General features: G+C 39.6%; 1 protein-coding gene and 1 long non-coding RNA gene across 20 annotated transcripts in view; one reads left to right on the top strand and one right to left on the bottom strand.

Moving 5' to 3' along the window:
- The window catches only part of mapk8ip3 (mitogen-activated protein kinase 8 interacting protein 3), a 198,221-nt gene that overhangs the window by 45,392 nt on the left and 127,457 nt on the right, over positions 1 to 25,372 (top strand). For 10 of the 19 annotated variants that reach the window (XM_073060414.1, XM_073060423.1, XM_073060409.1 and 7 more), the window contains exons 5-9: positions 7,580 to 7,603; positions 16,666 to 16,810; positions 18,691 to 18,925; positions 19,888 to 19,993; positions 21,426 to 21,544. In XM_073060414.1, coding sequence (XP_072916515.1) covers positions 7,580 to 7,603; positions 16,666 to 16,810; positions 18,691 to 18,925; positions 19,888 to 19,993; positions 21,426 to 21,544 — 629 coding nt within the window. The remainder of the gene's footprint in view (positions 1 to 7,579; positions 7,604 to 16,665; positions 16,811 to 18,690; positions 18,926 to 19,887; positions 19,994 to 21,425; positions 21,545 to 25,372) is intronic. The other 9 variants (XM_073060424.1, XM_073060425.1, XM_073060421.1 and 6 more) reach the window with 3 other exon arrangements.
- LOC140735403 (uncharacterized) overlaps positions 11,859 to 25,372 on the bottom strand; it is a 60,370-nt gene continuing 46,856 nt past the window's right edge. Inside the window, exon 3 of the long non-coding RNA XR_012100746.1 lies at positions 11,859 to 12,341. This is a non-coding gene — a long non-coding RNA (uncharacterized lncRNA). The remainder of the gene's footprint in view (positions 12,342 to 25,372) is intronic.

The following is a 25,372-nucleotide window of genomic DNA, read 5'->3' as shown; positions in this document are numbered from 1 at the left end:
GGGCTCCATCCATTCTATTTAAATGGTTTTGAGCTAGTGCATAGATATACACTTTTCTTGAACAGTATTACACAAATATTCCTGTTCATTGACTAAGTTAATATATTGGGAGTAGTTGATTCCATATAAATAAACAAGTGAGTTAATAATATTAGAATGCAGTTGCAGATAAATGGTGTTGGTCCTACGAGGTTCTATTATTCAATGTGAATAGAACAATACAACACAGAAATAGGTCCTGTGATGCGCCACATGTAATTAATCCCATCTGCCTGCACATTGTCTTTATTCCTCTTTTACATGGAGATGCAAGCGAATAAGATGCTGGAGTCTGCTGTTGCTGTCTCTATTCCTTACCTGTCTAAATGCATCCAATACACTGCTGCCATATCTGCTCCTACCACTTTTTCTGGTAGCCCCTTCCCAACATCTACCATTCTCGTTTTTTCAAACAACAAACTTTCCTTGCAAATCTCCTTTATGCTTTCTGAATCTTCTCTTAAAGCTTTCCTCCATTATTTGATATTTCCATCCTGAGAGAGATGCATGTAGATTCTGTCTAACCTATCTATGCCTCTCGTAAGTTTTTACATTTTTGTCCAATTATTCTTCAGCCTGTGCTCCAGAAAGCAGTCCAAGTATGTTCAATCTCTCATTATACACTCTTAAACCAAGCAGTATTCTGGTGACCCTCTTCTGCACCCTCTCCAAGGCCTTCACATCCTTCCTGCAATGCTGATCAATTGGCTGGAGTGTTCACTGAGATCTTTAACCTCTTGCTTCGGCAGTCTGAAGTAACCACCTGCTTTAAGCAGGCTTTGTTATACCAGTGCCTATGAAGAACGTGGTAACCTGCCTCAGTGACTACCATCCAGCAGCACTTGCATCCACTGTAATGAAGTGTTTTGAGAGGTTGGTGATGAAACATTTCAACTCCTGCCTAAGAAGAAACTTGGATCTGCTCTAATTTGTCTACTGGCACAAGTCCATGGCAGATGCCATCTCACTGGCTCTTCACTCAACTCTGGAATACTGTATCTGGACAGCAAAGATGCATACATCAGGATGCTCTTTATTGCTTCAAGACCTAGGCCTCAATACCTTCTTGTGCAATTGATTCCTTGACTTTGTCACTTGCAGACTCCAGTCAGATCGGATTGGCAATGACATCTCCACAATCTCCATCAGCATGGGTGCACCACGAGACTGTGTGTTTATCTCCATGCTCTACCCTCTTTGCACTTCACACTTCACCCACTTCACACTTGTGACTGTGTGCCTTAGCTTCAGTGCCATATTCAAGTTCGCTGATGACACGACTGTTGTCGGCCAAATCAAAGGTGATCACAAATGAGCAAAAGGGAGAAGACTGAACATCTGGCTGACTGGTGCCACAACAATGATCTCTCATTCAATATCGGCAAGATCAAGGAGCTGATTATTATCCTTAGGAGGAGAAAACCAGAGGTCCATGAGCCAGTCCTCTTTGGAGGGTCAGAGGTGGAGAGGGTCCACAATTTAAATATCTTTGGTGTTATCATTTCAGAGGATCTGTCCTGAGCCCAGCGCGTGAGTGCAATTATGGAGAAAGTATGGCAGTGGCTCTATTTCCTTAGGAGTTTGCAAAGATTCGCCATGACAGCCAAAAGTTTGATAAACTTTTATAGATGTGTGGTGGAGAGTGTATTGATTGACTGCATCACAGCCTGGTATGGAAACATCCATGCCCTTGAATGGAAAATCCTACAAAAAGTAGTGGATGTAGCCCAGTCCATTATAGGTAAGGTCCTCCCTATCGTTGAGCACATGGAGCGTCATCACAAGAAAGCAGCGCCCATCGTCGGGGACCCCTGCCACCCAGGCCATGCTCTCTTCCTACTGCTGCCATTAGGAAGAAGATACAGGAGCCTCAGGAATCACACCACCAGATTCAGGAACAATTATTACCTCTCAATCATCGGGCACTTGAACCACAGGTGATAACTTGACTCAACTTTACTTGCCCCATTACTAAACAGGTCTCACTTTCTAGGCCTCTTCATCTCATGTTCTTGATATTTATTGCTTATTTATTTATCTATCTATCTATTTATTTATTTATTTACTGTTGTTATTTTTCTTTTTGTATTTGCACAGTTTGTTGTCTTTTGCACACTGATTGAATGCCCAGTTGGTGAGGTCTTTCAATGATTCTATTATGGTTATTATTCCATTATGAATTTATTGAGTATGCCCACAAGAAAATAATTCTGTGTTGTATACGGTGACATATATGTACTTCGATAATAAATTTACTTTGAACTTAATGCAATAGCTAGAGCTGTATGTGATCTTCCAAATGTGGCTGAATCAAAATTTTATACAGCTGCAATGTTACTTGCCAACATTTAGACTCAATGTTTCGACTGGTGAAGGCAAGTATGCTGTATACAGCCTTTCCTAGCCTAACCACGTATGTTGTCATTTTCAGGGTGCAATGCACTTTCGCCCCAAAATCCCGGTACATCAGTGCTCCCAGGAGTCATGCTGTTATCTGCATGCTTTCCTCTTGCATTTGACATCCTAAAATACCACACCTTGTACTTTTCTGGATTAAAATGATGTATGTCTTGCTGTATCATTTGACCTCTTCCCTCAATATCCATGACTTCACCAATTTTGGGTACCTGGATTGTGGATTGATCCCATTCTCGGCTTTCTGTTTCCAACCTCTTCCTCTTTGAGTCCAAAAGTCTGTCGTAGCCTGGGGTAAACGGACTGAACATCCAGAGTTTAAGATTTTGAAGATTCAGAACTTTTTGAATGAGGAAATTCTGCCTCCCAGTATGAAAATAATTGAATCATAGCCTCTTGTTTCCAGATTCACAGGCCAGAAGAAGTATTCTCTCAGAGAATTATGCTTTTTAAGGAGAGCATCTCTTATTCTTCTTAGCAGAGAACATGGGTTTGTCTTACGCAAGCTTTATTCATTAGCTGGCCATCTCATCACAGATATCCTTACTCATATAATGCATTTTCCTTGCAGTACAGCCCAAGTTATCATTTGGCTTCTTAATTCCCACTTTTTACTACAAGTTCCTGTCCTGGTTATAATATTTTAAATGCCAAAATGCCCATTGAAGTGGTGGTAGGGGCTTTAGTCTTTGTTGGGCAACGGGGAAGCAACACAGTCTGTCATGTATATTGGAGATGCAAACCCCTAACCATAATAACACATAAATTGTGTGTTCGGCACAAATTCAATTGTGTGGTCATCCTGCTGTTGTTGTAATGACTAAATAGCCTCCAGAAATAGAAACCGCGGCCAGTTTCTCATTTCTGGGCTCTGGATAAAAAGGCGAAAGAGAAATGTGTATCTCATTCCTAGCCTCAGGTTTCCCATTGAGGCCTTTCAAGTGGTAAAGATTCTTTGAAAAAATTTCATCAAAATTTGGAACTTGGTTTCTGTCTTGTGTATGGGGGAGGGGCTACTGCACAGGATCAAAAGAAGCCAAGAAAGTTGTAAAATTAGTCAGCTTAATCATGGGTACTAGCCTCTGTAGTATCCAAGACATCTTCAAGGAGTGGTGCCTCAGAAAGCTGGTGTCCATTATTCAGGACTCCCATCACCCAGGACATGCCCTCTTCTCATTGCTACCACCAGGAAGGAGGTACACAGACCTGTGAAGGCACAGACTCAATGATTCAGGAACAACTTCTTCCCCTCTGTCATCGAATTTCTAAATGGACATTGAAACCATGACACCATCTCACTTTTTTTTTTGATTTTATGCTATTTCTGTTTTTGCACTGTTTTTAATTCAGTGATTCAATACACACATATATCCTTGCTGTAATTTATTTTTTTACTATATTATCATTGAACTGCTGCTGGTTAGTGAACAAATTTCATGACACATGCCATTGATGCTAAATCTGATTCTAAAAGGAAATGTTAGGGTTTTCTGCAAATTATGTTCATTTTGAACTGTAGTTACTACTGTAATGCAAGAAAAAAAGACAACAAAATTACAGCAAGTTGCTGTAAACTGAAATGTAATATGTCTACAGATAATTAGTTTTGGCTATGTTGACTTGAACAGCATCAAAGCATGTAGATGCAGTCCCTGGGCTATGTAAAGGTTCCATTCCTGAGAAATGTTTGTAAGCTGATTTCTCTTTAAAGTCAGAAACGTTTCTTTTCTATAGTAACCATGGCGCTTACACTTTTTATAATTTAATTTTATTGAGTATTCACCCACAATTAAGCTCATGGGAAAAGTACAGCATACAGTCATTAATGAATGCCACAAAGCATTTTATTATTCTTATTTAAAAAGCACACCATGGTAGTGCAGTGGTTAGCATGAATGTATTATAGCTTGGGGTGTCGGAGTTCAATTCTGGCATCCTCCATAAGAAAATTTGCACGTTCTTTCCATGAGCGTTTGGGTCTCCTCCCGGTGCTCTGGTTTTCTCCCACAATTCAAACACTTACTGATTAGTATGTTAATTGGACATTGTAAATTGTCCTGTGATTAGGCTAGGACAAAATTGATGAGCCGCTGGGTGGTGTGGCACATTGGTCGGAAGGGCCTGTTCTGTACTGTATCTATAAGTAAATAATTACTATCTTGAGAATGGTTTAAAATGCATCGTTAGATGCATTGACATATGTCAGATCATCTGTAATACAGGGAGGCCCTGAATTTAAGTGACGCCTGTCAAGTTTTTCCTTTTGAAGAAGAAATCTCAGTTTGGAACTTAGTCACAAAGGGGAACATTGGGGCAGAACCGAGAGGCTTACAGAGTTCTCTTAAAGAAAGAAAACAAGGAAGAGGTGGTTAAAGATTCAATCCCAGAGCTTAGGGCTCTTCCTCAAATTGTACCGTTGAGTTTTGTGCAACATCTCCCAGAACGCAGATGGAAGCCTCAATTTAACATCTCCGTATTTGATAGGCGCCAGCTCCATTCTGATTTCCTGATGATTGCACCATATTTTCAGCCTGGATTTTGTGTCTTTCGTTGCTGGAGTGGGGCTTGACACTCAACCTTCTGACTCAGTTGTATCCCAGAGTCGGACGTAATTTAGTTGTCACACTACACCCTTTATTTTTACTCAGTATAGGGCAGAAAGCAAATGATAGAATTTTCTAGTCTCTGTGACTCAGTGCTAGGTAATAGCGGTATATTTCTTTATTGAACTGCTTGGTTGCCCAGTCTGTTTTCTGAGCTGACACTGAATGTTCCTTTACTGATATGGTTAGGCTTCACTGCTGGACTGAGTTTCATCGCCAGTGATGCCAATTCCCAACTCGTCTTTACTGAATTGATCTTCCTGCTTCCATGCAGATACCTGATTTTAAATGATGTCTCAGTTCTTCATCTGTTGTAGCCTAGTTTAGTTGTCCCTCAAGTTCATCCCTCTCCTTTTCCTTAATAGGTGGGGCCTTTACTCCTGTCACCTTCACATGAAAGGAATTGTTTTCCAACAGTTTCTTCATTGTCCTCTACAAAGGAATGAGTCTTTTTCATGGCAGAAAATTAAAAGTTATAACTAGTTTTCCTAGAGCATGGAATATATTTCCAAAGATTTAGAGAACATGCGCGCAAACGCTAATAAACAGGAAGGCACGATGGTAGGAATAATATTTAATGTGTTTAAGAATAGAAGGTATGATTTGAAAGTAATGTAACAATGTAACACATTTCTTGTGGTGTGGGGGAGAGAGTACAAATTTATTTTCCATTTGATTACCCAAAGCATTTAATTAAACTCCAGTGTATGCATTATTTTGATCACATTAACTAGAGGCATTTTAAAATTCTAAGATGTCAGCTTGGGTAATATTCAAGTTTTAAACAATTAAGTGAATACTCCAAGGAATCATCCTGGAATTGATATTAAGCGTTTCGCACAGTAGTAGGTACTTTCTGAAAAAGACAAATTTCAGGATTGAATGCGGTAGCTCAGCATGCATAAGCCGGTCATGCGAAGTGCTGGAGCCAACATCAATCATTGAAGGTCCTAATATCTATACTATTTTGTCCCCCGAGTAACAATATGATTCAATTGGAAGAATATGCAGCTGTTCCCACAGCCTCCCTTTTAGAAATTTTTTATCACAGATCTTACGCTGGTCTGAATTGCAGATATATCTCAATAGCAAAATGTCATTCAGATTTGGAGACATAATTTAATTGAAAACAAAGAGTATGTGAGTTTGATTTATCTGCATGAGTAAACTTCACTGTGATGCAGCTGATGACACTCATTGGATCAATGACTGATATGCTGAGGTAAATTTAACATTCAAATGAGGTGAAGCTGATTAAGCCCACAGAAGTGTTTATCTCTGAGTGTCAGGTACTGCTGAAGATTTAGCTGAAGGGTATGTTGTTTGATTAACTTGTTTTAAAACTTTCTCGATTAAAACATCTCTGAACTGCTTTACGGGAGTGAATTATATTGGAAACTGGAGTGACTGCTATTGTGTAGGGCTATATTAACCAATATTTAACAAGAAAGGACAAGTTTTAAAATGGTTTCCTAGGGAATTTTGTGAACTTTTTCCACACCCCAACTAAACCTATCTGCGGCTTAATGTTGGGGGGGCTTTTGCTTTCCACTGAAACCCCACAACTTCTGCTTGTGTGATGTTATTACTGAAAAATTCCAGATAATTACATAGGTCACTATCGTCTTGAAATTATTGGGCTGGACACCAATATAATGTTAGTGCCAAGTTTGTGTCTGATAATCCTTGGGATAGTCCGCAGTAATTCTATCATTCCTTTCTTTATCCTTTAGTTCCCTGTAATCCATTGAAATGTAAAATTAGCGTGCAAAATCTCCTCTTTTGGGAGAGTTTCACGGGTCTCACCCTTTGCCATGATGTGAAAAGGCTGATATATCTAATTACTTGCAAAAAATTCAGCATTGATATCTTGAGTCCAGTAGGTGCAGACAAAAGAGTAGCATTTAGGGTGTTGTTGAATTTGTGCTGACTTCCAGTAGATATGCCAAGTAAGTACAGAAAATCCTTGATAACTGACACTTTTATTTTTTTTACTGTTTTGGTCAATTCCACCGATGTCACTGCTGGTTAATAGGGAAGCGGAAGATTAAGTACATTCCTATTGTGTCTCGTAGCAGTAAACCAAAAGGATGTAAAATTTACACACTGAAGGTTGATCATGTAACATTAACACTTTTACTAACTAAAATTGGCTGAATATGTCCTGAATTAATGAATACGAAAGAAGGCATTTTGCTATCTCTATGCTGCGTTTGTTGATTAACTTTTAAAACAATCAATAGTAAGAGTTAAAGTTTTAGCATTTGCCCTGCTAAATCAAAGCTGATATCTGTGACTTGGCATATCTACACTCATGCTCTCATTGTGCTGTAGAATATTGTTTATGCAATGCTTGCTTTTTCTTTGTCTGTGACGTTGGGGCTTTTCTTGCTGGTAGCCAGCTGGCTGTGTGTTGTGCTGGTTTGTGACCTTTGAACTGTGTGAATTAATTGTGTTCTTCTCGTCCTGCTCTCTGTGCTATGCTGTTGCTGCTGTTGTGGCTGTTTTCTGTGTTACCACAGTCATCGCCAACCATGGAGAAAAAGGTAAATGCTGTTTAGTCATATCAACCCATCTGTTTTAACGCTTCATCCTTCTTTCTCTGGAGCTGGGAACATTAAGATTTCTTCTGGCTTGACACTTTTGTTGAATTGTTATGATTAATCACTTGAAGTTTATTTAGTGAATGTACATTGAATATGGTTTATCCAAGCTGCCTGACGAAGATGCAAGTATGCAGATAAAATATAATAGCTTAGACTTTCCTCTTTGATTTTAATAGATGTGAATGAAAAGAAATGTAGAGTTGATAGAAGTTAACTATTTTAAAGCTTCTCTCCTTCTGAAAATTGATTTAGTCAAATGCTTATAAATTGAGTGTGAAGAATCTGAGTTATGTGTTTAAACTTGCAATGGATTAATAATGAACTTTCAGATGTATAGTCAGACCAAAGGGTGAGTTTTATTTTACTTCTGGTATTACTGAGTTAAATAAAACATGGTTTGACTGTTGCATAAAGCAATTAGAAACAAATAAGGCAAATAAGTTTTCTGCCTGAAAGCATCATGTCTGAATAATTGGATATATTGTAGCCAAGGATATAATGACAGGATGATCAGAGAATGCAAAGGGAATAGTCAATAAAGATTTCATATCAGATCTACTGCAATGGATTTAGCTGAGCGAAGAAACAATAGTACTGTATTATTGCCAATTAATATAATCTCATACATGGTGAATACACTAGGGAACTGAATAAGTGTTTCATATTGGGCTTTGCATGTGCACAACTCAGTACTTGAGTAACGCAATGGGAGGTGTTAATCATCCTTATGAACAAGTATTACAGCTTCCCAAGGAGTCTGTGCGTTCTCTGGTCCATGTGCATTTGATGGGACAGTTTTAATATCTCTTGTGCACAGCTGAAAACAGTGAAAGGCATAACTGGCTACAACTGTAAGATATTATTATGTACTATTATGATACGTGTCTCTGAGCCTCTGCATTCTGAATACTTGTAATTATTCTCTAGGTGAATTAAAAAGCCCCTTATTAATTAAAAGGATACAGAAGATATTAATTAGAATTTACAGAACAGAAATGGGTCATTAGCTGCTTGGTGCTGGGGTTTATGCCTCATCTAGTCATCTTCCACCCATTTTCCAATAACTTGGCCTATTTCTTTCTCAGTAGCTTAATGATATGTGTTTCACTCAATGTAGCAATGTATATTGTAATGATATTGGTGTTCGCATATGATTAAGAATAGATTGTGGTACAAGTTCAGCATGGATTTGTATGCAGCTGTTCTTGTGAATGGATTTGGCCTTTTCTTCAAGAGATGAAGTAAAAGGATCACACACAAAATGCTGGAGGAACTCGCCAGGCCAGGCAGCAGGAACTCCACTACAGTTCAGAGGAGCAGGCGAGGGGAGCATTGCTCTATTTTGTGTCTGAAACAATGATTCTTCAGGTAGCTTCTGGAGGCCATAAACAAAATTTATGACCTTTTCTTTAAATTTTATTTGTAAAGGTAGACAGAGGAGCAATCTGTCAGGCCTGAGTAAGATTTCTGCCTTAATGCTGGTCTGTAAGAAGACCCCACTCCAAAGACCAATGTATACGAGGCCTGGCTCTCTCAATGGTAAAGAACAGGGTGGTGAAATCATGAGAGAGTTGTACTAGGAATTGGAATGTCAAACTCTAGTACCATGAGGCTGAACTAACAAAAAATAATCGCAAACACGAGAAATTCTGCAGATGCTGGAAGTTCAAAGCAATACATACAAAATGCTGGAAGAACTCAGCAGGTTGGGCAGCATCTGTGGAAATAAACACACAAGCCGAGACCCTCCTTCACCAAGGATGAAGAGTCTCGGCCAGAAATGTCTGTCTATTCCTTTACAAATATGATCAAAATTTGGATTCTTAATAGTTTAATAGTTTCACTTAATATCAGAATGTATACAATATACAACTGGAAATTCTTGTTCTTTGCAGACATCCACAAAAACAGAAGTGCCCTAAAGAATGACTGACAGTAAAATGTTACAACTCCAAAGACCCCTACTCACCCCTCCCATACACAAGCAGCAACAAAGCAACAAACCCCCCCCCGCTTCAGTTTAAAAAAAAGCATCAGCACCCTCCACCCACCAAGGAAGCGATAGCAAAGCCCCCACGAAAGACCATGATCAACAGTGTAACAAAAACTAATTATTCACCCGGGATTTCAACACACCACGGGCTCTCTCTCCCTAATAAACGGACAGAGAGGTGTTCTCCTTTCACAGCAAGAGGAGAGACCAACAAAGATAAGCAACTTGCTGATTATGGTATTAAAGTCTGCCGCAACACTTTTTCCTAGTTTTCAGGCTCAAGAATCGGCAACAAGCTCTCCTCACCAGTGAGAGAGAGAAAGGTGACCCGAATACAGGCGTCCCCCGTTTTATGAATGTTCACTTTACGCCACTTCGCTTTTACAAAAGACCTTCATTAGTAACCTGTTTTCACGTTACAAAGAGGATTTTTGCTTTTACGAAAATTTTTCCCATATAAATTAATGGTTCTTTGCTTTACGCCATTTCGGCTTAAGAAATGTCTCATAGGAACGCTCTACCTTTGTAAAGCGGGGGGTGGGGGGGGGGGGACACCTGTACAGAACACCAGACAGCTGATCCACTGTTCCTGATGTCCTGTTTTCGCCTGCAATGCTTCGATTGGTGGCATTGGCATAGAATTGGCTCCTCCCCAGGGCCACGAAGCCTTCGAACCCTGAAAGCACGCTCGTCTTTTAGGCCAAGCCTTTCTGGAGATTTTCGGTTCTGTTTTTCAAAAGCATCTGTTTCTTAGTTTTTCCAACAGCACACTTTCTATCAAAAGCTCAGCTCTGTTACCAAGACATAGACAATCTGCATTTTATATGGAAAATTTATAAGTAGAAAATCGTCTTTTCTGTACATAAATCGTAAGATACTGATAGGTTTCATTTGTGAGCTTTTACTAGTAACTATCCAAGAATTGAAAAGTATAGACAGCATGGATGTGGAGAGGATGTTTCCAATAGTGAAAGAGTCTAGGACCAGATGGCACAGCCTCAGAATAGAAGGATGTCCCTTTAGAACAGAGCTGACAAGGAACAACTTTAGTCGGAGAATGTTGAATCTGGAATTCATTGCCACAGATGGCTGTGGAGGCCAAGTCATTGGGTATATTTAAAGTGCAGGTTGATAGGTTCTTGATTAGTCAGGGCTTTAATGTTGCAGAGAAAAGGCAGGAGAATAGGGTTGAAAGGGAAAATAAATCATCCATGGTTAAATGACAGAGCATAGTCAATGGCCCAAATGGCCTAATTCTGCTCCTATGTCTTATGGTCTAATCTAGATTGCACCAGAAAGACAAATTCATAAACATTTGGGGGAGAACTCTGTAGAATGAACAATACAATGTGAAATGGATTTTAGAAAATATGCAGAAAGTTAAACCAATTTGAAATGAAGAACTGCACAGTGGTGCAATGGTTAGCACTGCTTCGTCTTGGCTTCAGGAGCTTGTTCCGGTACTGATCATGGGTGCAGTCTGGGTGTCCTTGTGGGTGTCGGATAATTAAATTTGGCACATCACTGAAGATGCTCACACAGGTCTACGGATTTACCGTGGAGAGCATTCTAACTGGTTGCATCACCATCTAGTAAGGAGGGGTCACTGCACAGGATCAGAAAAAGCTTCAGAAAGTTGTAAACTCTCCCAGCTCCATCATGGGCACCAGCTCCCCAGCTTCCAGGGCACCTTTACAAGGTGATGCTTCAAAAAGGTGGCATATATTGAGAACCCCTATCACCCAGAACATGCCCTTGTCTTATTATTACCATCAAGGAGGTGGTACAGGATCCTGAAAACACACATTCAACATTTCAGGAGCAGCTTCCTCGCCTCTGCCATCAGATTTCTGAATAGACAGTGAGCCCGTGAACACTTTCTCAGTATGTTTTCTCTCTTTTTTTGCACTTCTAATTTTATTTATATTTTTATATCGAAGGGTTCAAAGGTACATTTAATGTCAGAGGTACATTATTGTATAATGTATAACAATATACATCCTGAAATGTTTTTTCTTCACAACCATCCATGAAAACAGAGGAGTGTCCCAAGGAATGAACGACAGTTAAATGTTAGAATCCCAAAGTCCCCTCCCAGCTCCCCACCCTCCTGCGCATAAGCGGCAGCAAGCAATGATCCCTCCCTCTCCCCCTCCCCTCTCCCCTCCCCCCCTCCCCCCCCCCCACCGGCAAAACGAGCATCGGCACCCGCCACTGAGCACTCAAGCGTGCGGCAAGCAACAGCAAAGACACAGACTTGCAGAACCCCAAAGTCTACTCGTTCACCCGGTATTCGACATACCACAGGCTCTCTCTCTCTCCCCCAAATAAGGGAGAAAGAGATGTCTCCGTTTCACAGCGAGAGGGGAGACACCAAACAACTCGCTGGTTTACTATTTTAAAAATCTGTTACGTTGCTTCTTACGAGCTCTGTGCCCAAAGATCTGAGGTCACTGGGCACACAGCCAAAGGCCTTCCAGCTCCTACGACATACCAGTCTGTTGGGACTCCGACCTTCGATCCGCTCGTCTCCAGAGCCCCGAGATCCTAAGCTTCCAAAGGTGAGCCGAACTCTTAGGCCGTGCCCTTGGCTTGTTGGATAACAGGCAGTTGTGACACCCCGAGAGCTGATCCCATTCCCACAAAGTCAGCGTGTAACTCCAGGTCAGGATCTTCAAAAGAACCCTGAAAGGGAAAAATAGAGATATTAAAGATGAAAATAGAGCTGTTTCTGAAGATGCAAGCGAAGGAGTCGCTGTTCAGTGCCATCTTGACTAAGCTCTGCCCTCCGGGGCGAAAAAAAAAATATCAATGGAAATGCTAAGAGGTCTTGAAATTGATCTGCAAGATAAAAATTGCACTAAAGTGTAGTTGAAATTATAATTTGAGGCATTCCTTGATTGTCTGGTGTACATTGTCATTCTCAGACTGGAATGCTCGAAGCAAAGTGCAACATCTGGGAATGGGATGGGGGTCTTAGAGGTCCTGGGGAGAGAAGATCAGGAGACTGCTATGGTGGCAATGACTGATGCTCCTTTGGATAAATACCTGGATAGGTTGGGCCGAACTTGGTTTGGAAATACAAGCCAGCCACAGCAGGGAATTGGGAGAATTTTTTAAATGTTGCAAACACATGGAGCATAGGTACCAGCATGGACCTGTTGAGCCTAATAGCTGATTTTATTCTGTGTGAATATGACGTAATTCTGTGCTTGTGTTCCCTTGGCAGGTGAAAACTGTGGGGCTGAGTCTAATAGCAGAGTTACTCAGCACCTACTTTCAGCAATCAGCATCTGAGCACCTGGGCTGAATGGGTTGTAGATGTTTACAGGAAAGAAGCCTGATCTCTATTAAATTGTTGGCTCTGTCAGGCAGATGCTGTGACTCATGTGAGAGCAAGTTAGAATGTAGCTTGGCACCTAGATGAAGAGGAAGCACGTAATCATGGCTGTGGGGATCCAGTTTTGCCAAGGAAAGTGCTAATGCCAAATCTTAGCACTCTGATGAAACATTTCAGTCTGTTAATTACGTTACAGATCCCCAGGTTATCAGCAAGAACCAGGAAACTACAATTTAAAGGCTATTATGGGAAAGTGCTGCTTGATTTGTACAGTTCAATTTCTGAACATATGCATGATAATATTCGATGTTTCTTTAGTTTTTTAGAGCTTCCGTAGTGTTTTGCTGTGCTGTACTACTGAACATTTTCTTTAATTTTTCTCCTAATCCAATTCTTTTTAGTATAGAGTGTGTGTTTTTTTTAATGAACAGGTTGATACCATTAATGACCTGTTGCGGGATGTAAAATTAGTCTGCTATTCAGATAGTCCTTGAAGTCAATAGGTTTTAGTAATTTTTTTTTCCTTGAGGCAGCTGAACCCAGCTTTGTGACATATCAGGAAGGCTGTGGAAGAGAAGCTGCATAATGTTTTGGGGCCTCACTGCAGGCCTCAATTGCCTCAAATGATAAAGAAACGTAGAAAAAGCAACCAGTCACAAATACAGATGTTAACAGCTATCTGAATCCAGCAGCTTGTCTCCAAGTATGCTCAAATCTGTACTGTGTTGCAAATATGAAATTTGGGATATAGGTAATTGGAGAAGGTGCGAAGGTAGTTTACTCAAATAATGACAAAACTCTGAGATTATAGCTAACCAGTTAGAACTACTTTTTCTAGAAATGAGAAGTGTTCACTTGAAAGACTATTTTCAGATTATGAAGAGTATATTTGAGGTATATAGAGGTATACCTGTTTCATCGATTATACCAAAGCTTTTGACAAGGTGAGACATAAAGAGCTTACATTAAAAAAAAATCAGCATTTGGATATTGATAGGAAAGATATCAGAATCATCAGAATTTTGTATTGGGAGCAAAGAGCAGGAATGAGATTTGAAGATGACAAGTGATTTTTGTCCAGATTAAGGGGGGAGACAGACAGGGTTGTATTTTCTTCACCGACCTTTTCAACCTTTATAGCAAGAAGATTCTAAGAGAAATTAGCAGTATTCCAGGCATGATAATTGGTTTGTACAGTTTGAATAACCTACAATATGTAGACAACATAGTGCTGATAGGTACTTCTAAAGAAAGGCTCCAAGAAATTTGAGATAAAGAAAGAGTGTGAAGTTTAACATAGAGTATTAGTAAGTGCTAAGAGGGGATTGACGGTCAACGGCAAGAAGACCGAATGTATGGTTGTCACAAAGAAAGGAACACAGAAATGTAAACTGAAAGTGAGCAACAAAACAATTAAGCAAACCTGAAAGTGCAGTTACTTGGGGACCACGTTAACATCTGACGGTAGGGCTGATGTTGAAATTAGAAGGAGGATTGGGATTGTTAAATGCATGTTTGAGCCTTTGAGTAAGATACTAAGGAATAACATAATTTCTATGGATACAAAACACAACCGTTGTGATGCTACATTCATTCCACACTAACATATGGAAGCGAATGTTGGACAATATCAAAGCAATATGAGGGAAGACTTGAAGCTGCAGAAATGTGTTTTTTGAGAAGAGTAATGAAAACCGCGGAAAGACAGAAACACGTGAGGAAGTGTTGTGAAAGGCCAGAATAAGAAGAGCTGATATCATCCATCAGGAAATGGTAGCCGGAATTTCTGGGATGTGTACTGAGGAAAGAGAAGCTCGAACATTTTGCAGTGACCGGGGAAAAAACTGATGGAAGAAAGAGTCATGGTCAACAGCACATGACATGATGGACAGGCAAAAGTTTTGAATAGCTTATGAGAACTTCTCAGATTAAAGATAGATGGAAGACCATAGTCACTCACATCATATGACATGGCACATGATGATGATATTTGGAGCAAGGCAAACTAGAATTAAGGGCCAGAAGTATCTGGAATTCATTGATTAGTTCAATAGAAATGTACCAGAAGCTACCTCAACAGTAGTTGGAATGTGGAGTTGAGGCAAAGAGCATAGATCTCCAAATGGAGAAGTTGAGTAACTGCATGGCGAAAAAAAAAAATTGAAGGAATTTTTGATGGGATCTTGGGTGGAATGGGGAAATGGTCTTGAGAAGCAAAATATTGGAGAAATTAGACTGAATAACCTGATTCATCGCTGTAAATTGTATCTAATTTCATGTAACGTGGTAGATTAATATTCAGCATAATGGTACATCTTGTAGGAGAATGGGTGTACTATGCCATGATGAGGAAGGTGGGACATTCCTAACTGCACTTCTTGTGTTAACAAGCTCATTGTTACCATTGTGAGGAAATGATAAGTGGAGACCAGGCGTTGACCACAGGAAGGGATAGGCCACCTGCTCACTATCACTTTGTTCTTTGTAGCAGTAAATTGGTTGCATTTTTGTATTTCAGTACAGCCTATACTTACAAAGTAATTCATTAACTGAGGTTGTAAAAGCACCAAGGAAATGCAATTCCTTTTAAACTCTGAAAACTTGATAGTGGGATCTTCTATCACAAATTCACAACCTTGTCTGCCCTGTCTTTGAAGACCATCTTCAACCTGTTTTCTACAAAGCTGCAGTGATCACTGCACTCCTGTATACTCAGAAGGTACCTCAAAGCAATAGAGAAGCACCACGAATAACCTGAAAATGCTGGGAATACTGTGGGAAGAAAAGTGGAGATAATGTTTCAGGTAGAAGACCCTTCATCAGAAGGAGACAAAGGAAGCTTATCAACCTGAAGCAAGGGAGAGGGGAATTCTCTGATGGAGTAAAACCAGGGTGACCACAGAAGTAAGTTGCAAACAAGGTATTTGTTCAGTGGAAGCAGTTAGAGAGAGCTTGATTTGACTTGAGAAGTAACATGAGTGCTGTTTTTGCAAAATCCTTCACAAGCCGAGGACATTCTACAGGATAAGTGAAGTATCGTCAGTATCTTTCAGGCCAACATTTCCAGCATTAGTTGTGCTCTGAAGTTCAGATAGGCAAATAAAGTTGTTGATATGTCTGATGTCAGACTCCTGAAACTGCCTATGAGAACTAACAAAGCCTCTGTTTAATCTAAAGGTGAGACCCGCATGTTGCAGCACTCCTTCAGTTTTGAGCTGGAATATCTGCCTAGATCACGGGTTCCCAACCTGGGGTCTGCGGACTGCTTGCTTAATGGTATTGGTCCATAGCATAGAAAGGGTTAGGAACCCCTAGTCTAGATTATTGTGCCCCGTCATTGGAGCAGGACTTGTCCAAATTGGAAGTGCAACCAGCTGACGATTAGCTGACATTTAACTTGCCACTTTAATCATGAATGTTCCTTATAATGGTGTACTATTCCAGAACTTGAAAACAAAACAATATTTGATTCTAGGTATGTTGGATGAGTTTTATACTGTGTGTCCTTCTGCTAATCACTGTGTTAAAAAGGTTTGCATTTTATTAGGACTCCCATCAGTAAATCGACACAATTAAAGTAGTTTAAATAAAAACTGTAATATTTGTGAAGTCCATGTTCATCTTTTGGTTTGTAGGATTATTCAGCTGTATTTTGTTTTCCTTTTTTAGTAGGAAGGAACGGCCAAATACTTTGGGCCTCTTCCCAGTGTTGGATGGGAATCTGCGTGGACAGCAAGTTGGTCGCGTTACTCCTGGCTCTGATAACTGGCATCTCAGTGACTTGAGCCATCCTCCATCAAATTGTAGCCTGAAGGTGAGTGAGACCCGGATGCAGGAAAAAATGAGCCATCAGGACCTTCACTTTCTGTCGAAATCTGTGAAGTTGGAATGTGGCACTGTCCACTAGCTTGCAAAAAGCTGCTTTGTATGTCTTTTACATTCTGCACTTTATGGAGTCTTTGGAAGGAGTCAACCGTCTGTGTCCAGATACAAGTGATCCTTGAGGTGCCACCTTATTGTACCTTGGTTCTATTAGTTTAGTGGAGTTTCTGTGTTCTTCTTGTCAATCATCTCTCCATGATGCCACTTAGTTGCTGATATAATAGATACAGTAATATAATATAATAAAACAAATATTTTCTTATTCTTGCTACTTTTGAACCCTGGGAGTCCATTCTTGGTATTTTACAATGCAGCATAATTTTTCCCCCCCGTTGATGCCTCAATGAGATTTAGTCCTAGCTTTCTAATATGGAGAATAAACTGCTTGTAATGTACCTGAATTTCAATTAAATTATCCGCAACAGATGTTTGAAACCAATTTTGACATAACATTATGAGAGACTTGACAGGCAAAGGAAGCCATGAGAGCTGATGTAAAGGTTAATCTTTTCCTGGGGCTTATTGGACCCTTTTTTAAAGATCACAGTTTAATATTGTTTTGCAAATGTTGGAAAATTTAAGAACAGGTCTTTCTTATTTATTTATTCTTTATTACTGGTTTATTTAGGGAAATGGTCTGTAATGATTTGTCTTGTAAGCACAAAAAGGACATTCAAATAATATGACATTTCTGGCAACTAATTAATGTTAAACCAAGACCACTACCACTCTTGAATCTAGTTTGGCTGCTGTCTTATCTGCCAGAACATAGATAGCACGGATTCTCTGGGGTTCTTTAGTTTCAGCTTCATTCAAAAGTATGATACTGAGAGGACAGGAACCTAGGAAAGAATATTATGTTTTGGAGGGTCTGTAGTCTTTTATGTAGCTATGTAGCTTGAGGTAAAGTTAGGCAGTACTTTTGAATAAGAAGAAACCTACTAGTCATGACCGAGGAAGGGGGACTTCATAGAGGAATGAAACAGCAGGTAGTCTGTACCTCCACAAATTGAAATATTAGATAATTTTAGTGATTTTTGTGGCTCCTCAATTCATTCTCATTGTTTCTGCAAGTGGTTTTCAGAGTTAAAACATTCAGGACTTAAACCTGCATCAAACACGCCACTTCACAGAATCAGCATTAAGATGGATGCAAGGCAGGAGTCAGTAAAGTGGGGGTTGCTAAAGTTCAAAGTGAATTTTATTATCAAGGAATGTTTATGTCACCATGTACAACCCTGAGATTAATTTTCTTATAGGCATACTCAACATATCTTTAGAATAGTATCTATAACAGAATCAATGAAAGGCCATCACTGTAAGGCTTTCAAGCAGACTGCCAAAGACTACAAGCTGTGAAAATGCAAAACAAAGCAACAGTAATATAAATAAATAGGCAATAAGAACATGAGATGCAGAGTCTTTTGGTGTGGGAACATTTACAATGAAGGGGAAAGTAAAGTTATCCCCTTTGTTCAAGAGCCTGATGGTTTTTTCCAATTTTCCATTTAAGGGCATTGGCCATACTAAGCTATGATGTGCTAGTCATATTTCTCATAGAATCTTTATTTGCAAATTTTTTATCATATTGATATTTTTACCTGTGATCCCAATTATTTTTGGCTAGTTACAATTTCTACCTGATTCTTACTCTTAATATTTCAGTAATATACTCAGTATCCTGGGTCTCTTGGCATTCCAAAACAAGTTGAGGTGTTCTAATAACTCTTGAATCTGTTTGTCATAGTTAGCTTTGTTTAATGATCGGTGTGATTTTAGGCCCACCAGCATAACGGTCTTCTCTCGTGCTAGGATGATACATCAGAATCTGGGCAATCGTCTGCTGCTGCCACCCCAAGTACTGCAGGAACTAAATCTAACACCCCAACATCATCTGTACCATCTGCAGCTGTCACTCCACTTAATGAAGTAGTTAATCCAATCTACAACGGGGACACCAAGGTCAAGAACCAGCGAAAGCGGGCGAAAGGTAATAGCAGAAACATGGAGGTCCAGGTCACCCAGGAGATGAGGAACGTCAGCATAGGTGAGAGGTTGCTCCTGATCCCTGATTTTTCTGTGCTCATTGAGTTGAGGATTGCCACTGCTGAGCACAGGAACGTTTGCCGACGTGCAACATAAATGTAGTGCCAGGACTGCAAGTTCAGGGAGGGTGGGCTGGATTGGTAACAGGACCATCGAGCCTCACTCATGCTATTGTGTTAGATTACCATGTGGTTATTACTCTTTGATATTCATTGGAACTGTACTGTTAATTTATTGCCTGTGTTTACACACTGCAGTTATACTCCATCAAAGTGCTTTGATGGATTTAAATTGCTACTCTTGGGTGTTTATAACCCGGGTCACAAAGCTTGGTGATAAATACCTTTTCTATTTAAAAATATGATCAGGATACCAATATCTAGCATGTGTTGATATCCTTTGCTATAGGATATCATATATTCATTGTGATATGGTGACACCTCTAAATCTCTGATGTAGAACATTGTCAAGCACCTTTTTGTGACTGTACAGTATCCCTATATTTACAATGCACTCATGCATAATGAGTTTTAAATGTAGAAGCAAAGCACATTATTAATGAATGAATGAATATGCAATGAGGTGAATTTCTGATTCAGAGACAGTGCACAATATTTCTTTTGCACTAAGACATCCCAATGTGTTTGTAATGGGCTCTCAACAAATGAAATAACCCTAATTAAAAACCTGCTTTGAATCCCAAGCATCAAGAATGTCAAATTAAGTGTCATTTATCAGTAAATTTCATCTTTTAACTCTCTGCAAAACAACTCACTGTGTACTATGCCACTTCTTTCATTATACCGTCCTGATGCACTGTTCCTGTCATATAAGTAAGTAACTCTTTATACTCTGATATTCCATGTCAACACTTCTGGAATTTTTACACAGAGTAATAATGGTCATTGGATTAGCAGGACATCATTGTTGTGAAGGTAATTATGTCTTTGAAATTATTTTCAGGCATGGGAAGTAGTGACGAATGGTCTGATGTTCAGGAGATAATCGATTCAACCCCAGAACTTGATATGTGTCAAGATCCACGCTTTGAAGGACGTGGAGGCAACAGGTAGTTTTTCAGATCTAGCACATTAACAGAAAGTGCAGACTGAGAAAGAAGATTCTCAGAAGGGGTGGCTTCTTTACACTCACCTGATGGAAACTGCATTTTTCTAAGGGTGCTGTAGTCAGGAAAAGAAGGTGGAGACATTTTGAGTCTACCTTTGATGCAGTTGTGTGTTTCAGGATCTTTGTGGCTCTTCTAAAGGATAGAACAAGTCCAGTGTGCCAGTGGTAACGCGGAGAATAGTTTTGCCCTGCAACTGAAATCCCTGGCCTCGATTAGCAGAGAAACTGAATTGCAGGTCATTTAAAAGAAATTGTTGGTGCTTCTTGGATGACTGCTTCCTTTCCCACTGAAACTTATTTGTTCAAAGTTTAAGGGTCAGACTGCACATTTGCTGCCTTTTGATTCCAAGGAAACCTTGGATGAATAATGCTATCTATGTACAGTAGACTGTAGTCCAGATCACATAAATGAGCAACGTTGCCAGTGGCTCAGTCAGTATGGCTATCAACTTTTATACCACTGTCTCCTTTCAGACTGTAATAGCAGTCACAGTGCTTTCTGATCCTGCATATAATGTGTTAACAGTAACAAATGGATTGGGGTATATGACAGCTAAATATTGATGTATTCACATCATCCATTAACAACAGCAGTTTATTATTGAAAATGCTTCCCATCAAATCTTGAGTAAGGATTGTCACCAGAGCTGGAGTATTCAACCATTTCTGGATTATTTGTAGCAATAATAGCAGGGGATGATATGACTGTCATCAGTCATGATTGAATGGTGGATCAGACTCGATAGGCTGAATGACCTCATTCTGTTCTTATGGTCTAAAATGATACATTCTTTTTGTCATTTCCATTTTACTCTAAGGGAATACCACAAAGCTTACAGCATAACTTGAAAGCCCATTAACCGATGTTATGTTTGGTTCTATCTGTGGTTAGAAATTATATATATCCTCATCAACAGAGTCTTTAGATTTGATGGTTGACCCTAATATCACATTAGTTGACATAGGTTTTCACTCACGATCTTTAAGAAAGAAGTATGTTACCCTGGTTACTCTTGGTGAGTTTATATACAGGTCTGCTTTAAATTTATTATTGTCACTTTAGTTTTCTGCATGTGGATTCCATTTAGTGTAACAGCTGGGGGAAGGAACACAATTTCAGGGTGTGGGAGAAGGCAGTGACCATCTAAGCCTCTGCTTATCATTACTTGTGAAATTTGGAGGTGATGATAGCAGTTTATAACCGAATATGAGTAAATCTTGTTTGCAAAGGCATTGTGTGGGTTAGTGATAACAGGAGGACCATCTAGTATAGAACAGTGGGTTGCTCTGTTCAGGACTGTTAGATGATTATCTGCCTGGTGTGGAAGGTTCATTAATGTTCTAAACTGATGGTTGTAAATTGAATGATTCAGCCCCACACAGGGAATTGTAAATAAGGCATTTGGGATAAACACAGATTCGTTGTACCATGAGCTTTCCACTGCGGGGTCCGAGGTCATCGGAGATGTGGATGAGGGGGCAGACCTGCTTGGTAAGTTGAGCGCATGCTAATTTTGTACACTTGGATTTATAACTTCTGATTGACAAACAAAAAAAAATGATTCCAATAGAAATTTCCAGTGACTTTTAATCAATATCCTGAAGATTTGAAACATCTTTCATAAATAAATAATTCTTTGTTGTATTGCATTTTTCTTATTATACATGAACGTGATTTTTAAAGATCAGTAAAATGGAATAATTTCAAATATTTTGCATCTGGGAGGAAATGTTTGTTTGATTATGTTTCCTTCATGATGTTCAATAATTTTTAGTCAAGGTTTCAGGTTGCAAGAAGGCATAGGCCCTGACACCTGTTGCTAGGTAACGCAAAGTCCGCAAGGATAATTTGATCTATCGGTACTCACAACTTCCTTGTCTTCATTCTGAGGAATTACCTTTTCTCCAGTCTGAACTTGCAGCATTACACAGTTGTATTCAGTCACATGTGTGTCATAAATATTGAATCAATTGTTCTGTTTTGAGTTTTTTCAGTCACTGAATCTTATTTTTGCAGTCATTGATCAGGACACGAGGAATTTTTTAAAGAGCACTGGAAGTTGTATTAAGCCAATAGATTATGTATGTTGTAGAATATTTATATTGTCTTTGAGATTTATAAATTTGGAGAGTACACAGTGCAATAATCGTCTAACATTTCCAGATTTCAGTTACAACCATACGTCTTGTTCTTTAGTGACTCTCTGTTATCAACTAGGAAAACTGTTCAGTTTTTAATGTGTATGATATTATGTGACTGTACAATGTAGAGTGCTGTAAATTTATATATATAGCCAATGGATTTTAAATTATTTATCGTGTGTATTTATTTAGAACTGCAGTAGTCACTGCACGCTTTACGTTGTGATAAGGAGCATGCTAAATTATTCTCAAACCTGTGTGAATAACATCCAACAACTGATGAATACAAAAAAACAGCAGAATGTGTCTTGTGGCCTATTGGACAGAGAATTCTCAGTCTGGGGCAACAGAATTATCCATTGGGGCATGACAGTATTTTATTCAGATTACTCCAATATTAAAGAATGCTTCTTAATTCATTGCAGTTTTGAACCAAATTGGAAAATAGTGATTTTATTTTTGATTTAGTGCAGTTCTTCTGTGTTTGGTACCTGGTTAATGCGTTTATAAAGAACATTTTGGCTGAACATGTGGAAGCTTTGGGCTTCCTCATCATGAAGATGGCTTTCAAAATTTTCATTCTTTTGAGCATTGATTGGAAAATTGAAAAAAATGAAGAAGATTGGTTAATTTGTTTTTTAATAATCTCTCCCATTCCCCCCCCCCCCCCCCCCCACCAGCTCACTCTTGCCCCATCAAATCCAGTGACATGCTTCAGTTATGAAATGTGAATTATTCTATCAAGGTTAACAGCCAGTAGTTTTGGGGCAACTGGAAGGATTTCTTTGGCAATACTTGCGGCCATTCTGGCCACCTTTTCAATATAATTCAAATTCAGAATTTCAAAATTATTGTCTATATTGGCACACTTAAACAAAATAACAAATCTTTATTTGGATTTCAGATTGAATAGTCTTTATGCTAAGTGAATGGAAATTCAAATTGAAAAGCACATTCAGACTAAGTGCTAAGGCTGCTTTTGCATTCTCTGAATACAGATGATTTGAGGTACTTGAGATGATCAAATCAGTAGTATTCTGCATATGAAGAGAAGTTTCTCCCTGAGCAAAGTGAGGATCCTAGAATAGGGAACATGACCTAAAATAAGGAAGTAAAAATATAACAGGCTTAACACTTTTTCTTACAAGGAAAGATGATGGCATGGGGTGTATTTCAAACTTAGCATCTGTTATCTTGGGCCATTGATAGAGACGTGGTTGTGAATCCCATTACAACTGCTGGGAAATTTAAATTCTCCTAATTAACTCTGGAATTAGAGCTTTTCTCAGTATCGGTGACAATGAAATTATTGGATTGTAAGAACCCATCAGGTGTGCAAATGTCCTTCAAGGAAGGAAATCTGCTCAATCTCACCTTCATGTCACTTCTGATTCATTAAGAAGGTTGATTCTTAATTATCTTCTTAGGTCCAACATTGAGGACAGTGTCTCAACACCAGATAAATAAAAATAATAGAACAGGTGATAGTTGAGAAATCGTTAAGGCTGGACCAATGGAAAACTCAAAGTTGTGATTAATAGACTTTTTTGAGGCAACAAGGGCATTAAAAATTAGAAAAAGAGATGAGATGCAGATGGAATGATGGGAGTGGCTCAAGGGAATGAGTGCTGTCATTTCCCTAAATTTCAATTGCATTGGTTTTTAATTAAATATGGACTTAAACTCTTTGCATAGCCTCTTGTGAACTGGGTATTTATATCAAATCCTTGATTGGCTAATTGGAAGACACTTTATCCAGTAAAAGGAAGGTATGGTTAAATGGTGTGGCCTTTTGGAGCAGAGATTGAGGAGTTGAGGCCTTGGATCAAAAGACTTTGGTGAAGGGGCATGGGGTCAGGTTTTATGTTTGCTGTTTACCCTCAGTACTTGATTGAGTGTAGGTAGGTTGACATTCAGGATAGTGGAATGTTCCTCCTGCAAGATGAGGGAAGTCAGGAGACTCACGGTCTCCCTGGTGATGACATCTGTGGGATATGCACAAAGCTTCAGCTTGACACACCAAGTCAAGGGCCAGGGACTGAAGTTGGATGAACTCGGGACCATTGGGAAGGCTGAGAACCTCATGGATGAGACGTTTTCTGAGGTGGTCACATCCCAGGTACAGGCTTGAAATAGATAGGTAACCACATAGGTAGTCAGTGCAGGATTTTCCTGTGGCTATTCCTCTCACCAATAGATGGATACTATTCTTTTTGAAACTCACAACAGTAAGAGAGGTCTCTGGGCCTATGACTGGCTTTGAAGCTCGGAAGGGCAGGGCGATAGTGATGGGAGACTTGATAGTGAAGGGTATAGACAGGAAATTCTGTGTCTGCAGAAGAGACACCAGAATGTTGTGTTGCCTCCTGGGTGCCAGGGTCAAGGTTGCCTCTGAGTTGTGTAGAAAATTTTTAGGGAATGGTGAACAGGTAGAAGTCATTCTACATGCTAGTACAATGACACTGGTAGGACGAGGGGAAGAGGTCCTGTAGAAGTGAGTATAGGGGGTTAGATAAGAAGTTAAGAAGCAGGACCTTGTATGTATTGACCTCCTGATTACTCCCAGTGCCACAAACTGGCAGGGTCAGAAATAGAAGGATAGGCCAGATGAATTTGTGGCTGAGGATCTGGGGTAGTGGTGATCTGTTCAAGAGGAATGGGTTACCTTTGAACTGTAGGGGACCAATACCCCTCTAGTTCAAATGCTACATGGGAGTTTTTAACCTAGATTGGCAGGTGGTGGGAGTCTGAGCTAGTGCAAGTCATGGGATAAAGAGGCCAGTGAGAGCAAAGTCTAGTTATCAGGATAGCTAGGGGCAAAATAAAGGCAGGGCAAGGAATATTCAGTTGAACTGAATTCATTTCAATGCTGGTGGTTTAACAGGTCAGGCAAATTAACTCAGTGCATGGAGGACTGGGATGTTATAGCCATAACAGAAATGTAATTGAGAGAAGGGCAGGGCTAGCAGCCCTTCTCCAGGATACAGGTGCTACAGGTGTTGATGGAGGTCCAAGTAAATGAAGAGGGAGGGTTGCCGTTTGATAAAGGAAGACTTAACAACAGTGTTTGGTGATGACATACTTGGGAGACTGTCCTGTAAGGCCATGTAGGTAGAATTTAGAAACAAGATGGGAAGGGTTGATGGGTATTATAGACCCCCAGTGGTCAGCAGGAACT

Source organism: Hemitrygon akajei, chromosome 11 (assembly GCF_048418815.1).
Source record: "Hemitrygon akajei chromosome 11, sHemAka1.3, whole genome shotgun sequence".
NCBI classification, from domain to species: domain Eukaryota; kingdom Metazoa; phylum Chordata; class Chondrichthyes; order Myliobatiformes; family Dasyatidae; genus Hemitrygon; species Hemitrygon akajei.
The sequence above is the reverse complement of the archived record's forward strand: the minus strand, read 5'-3'. Positions and strand labels throughout refer to the sequence as shown.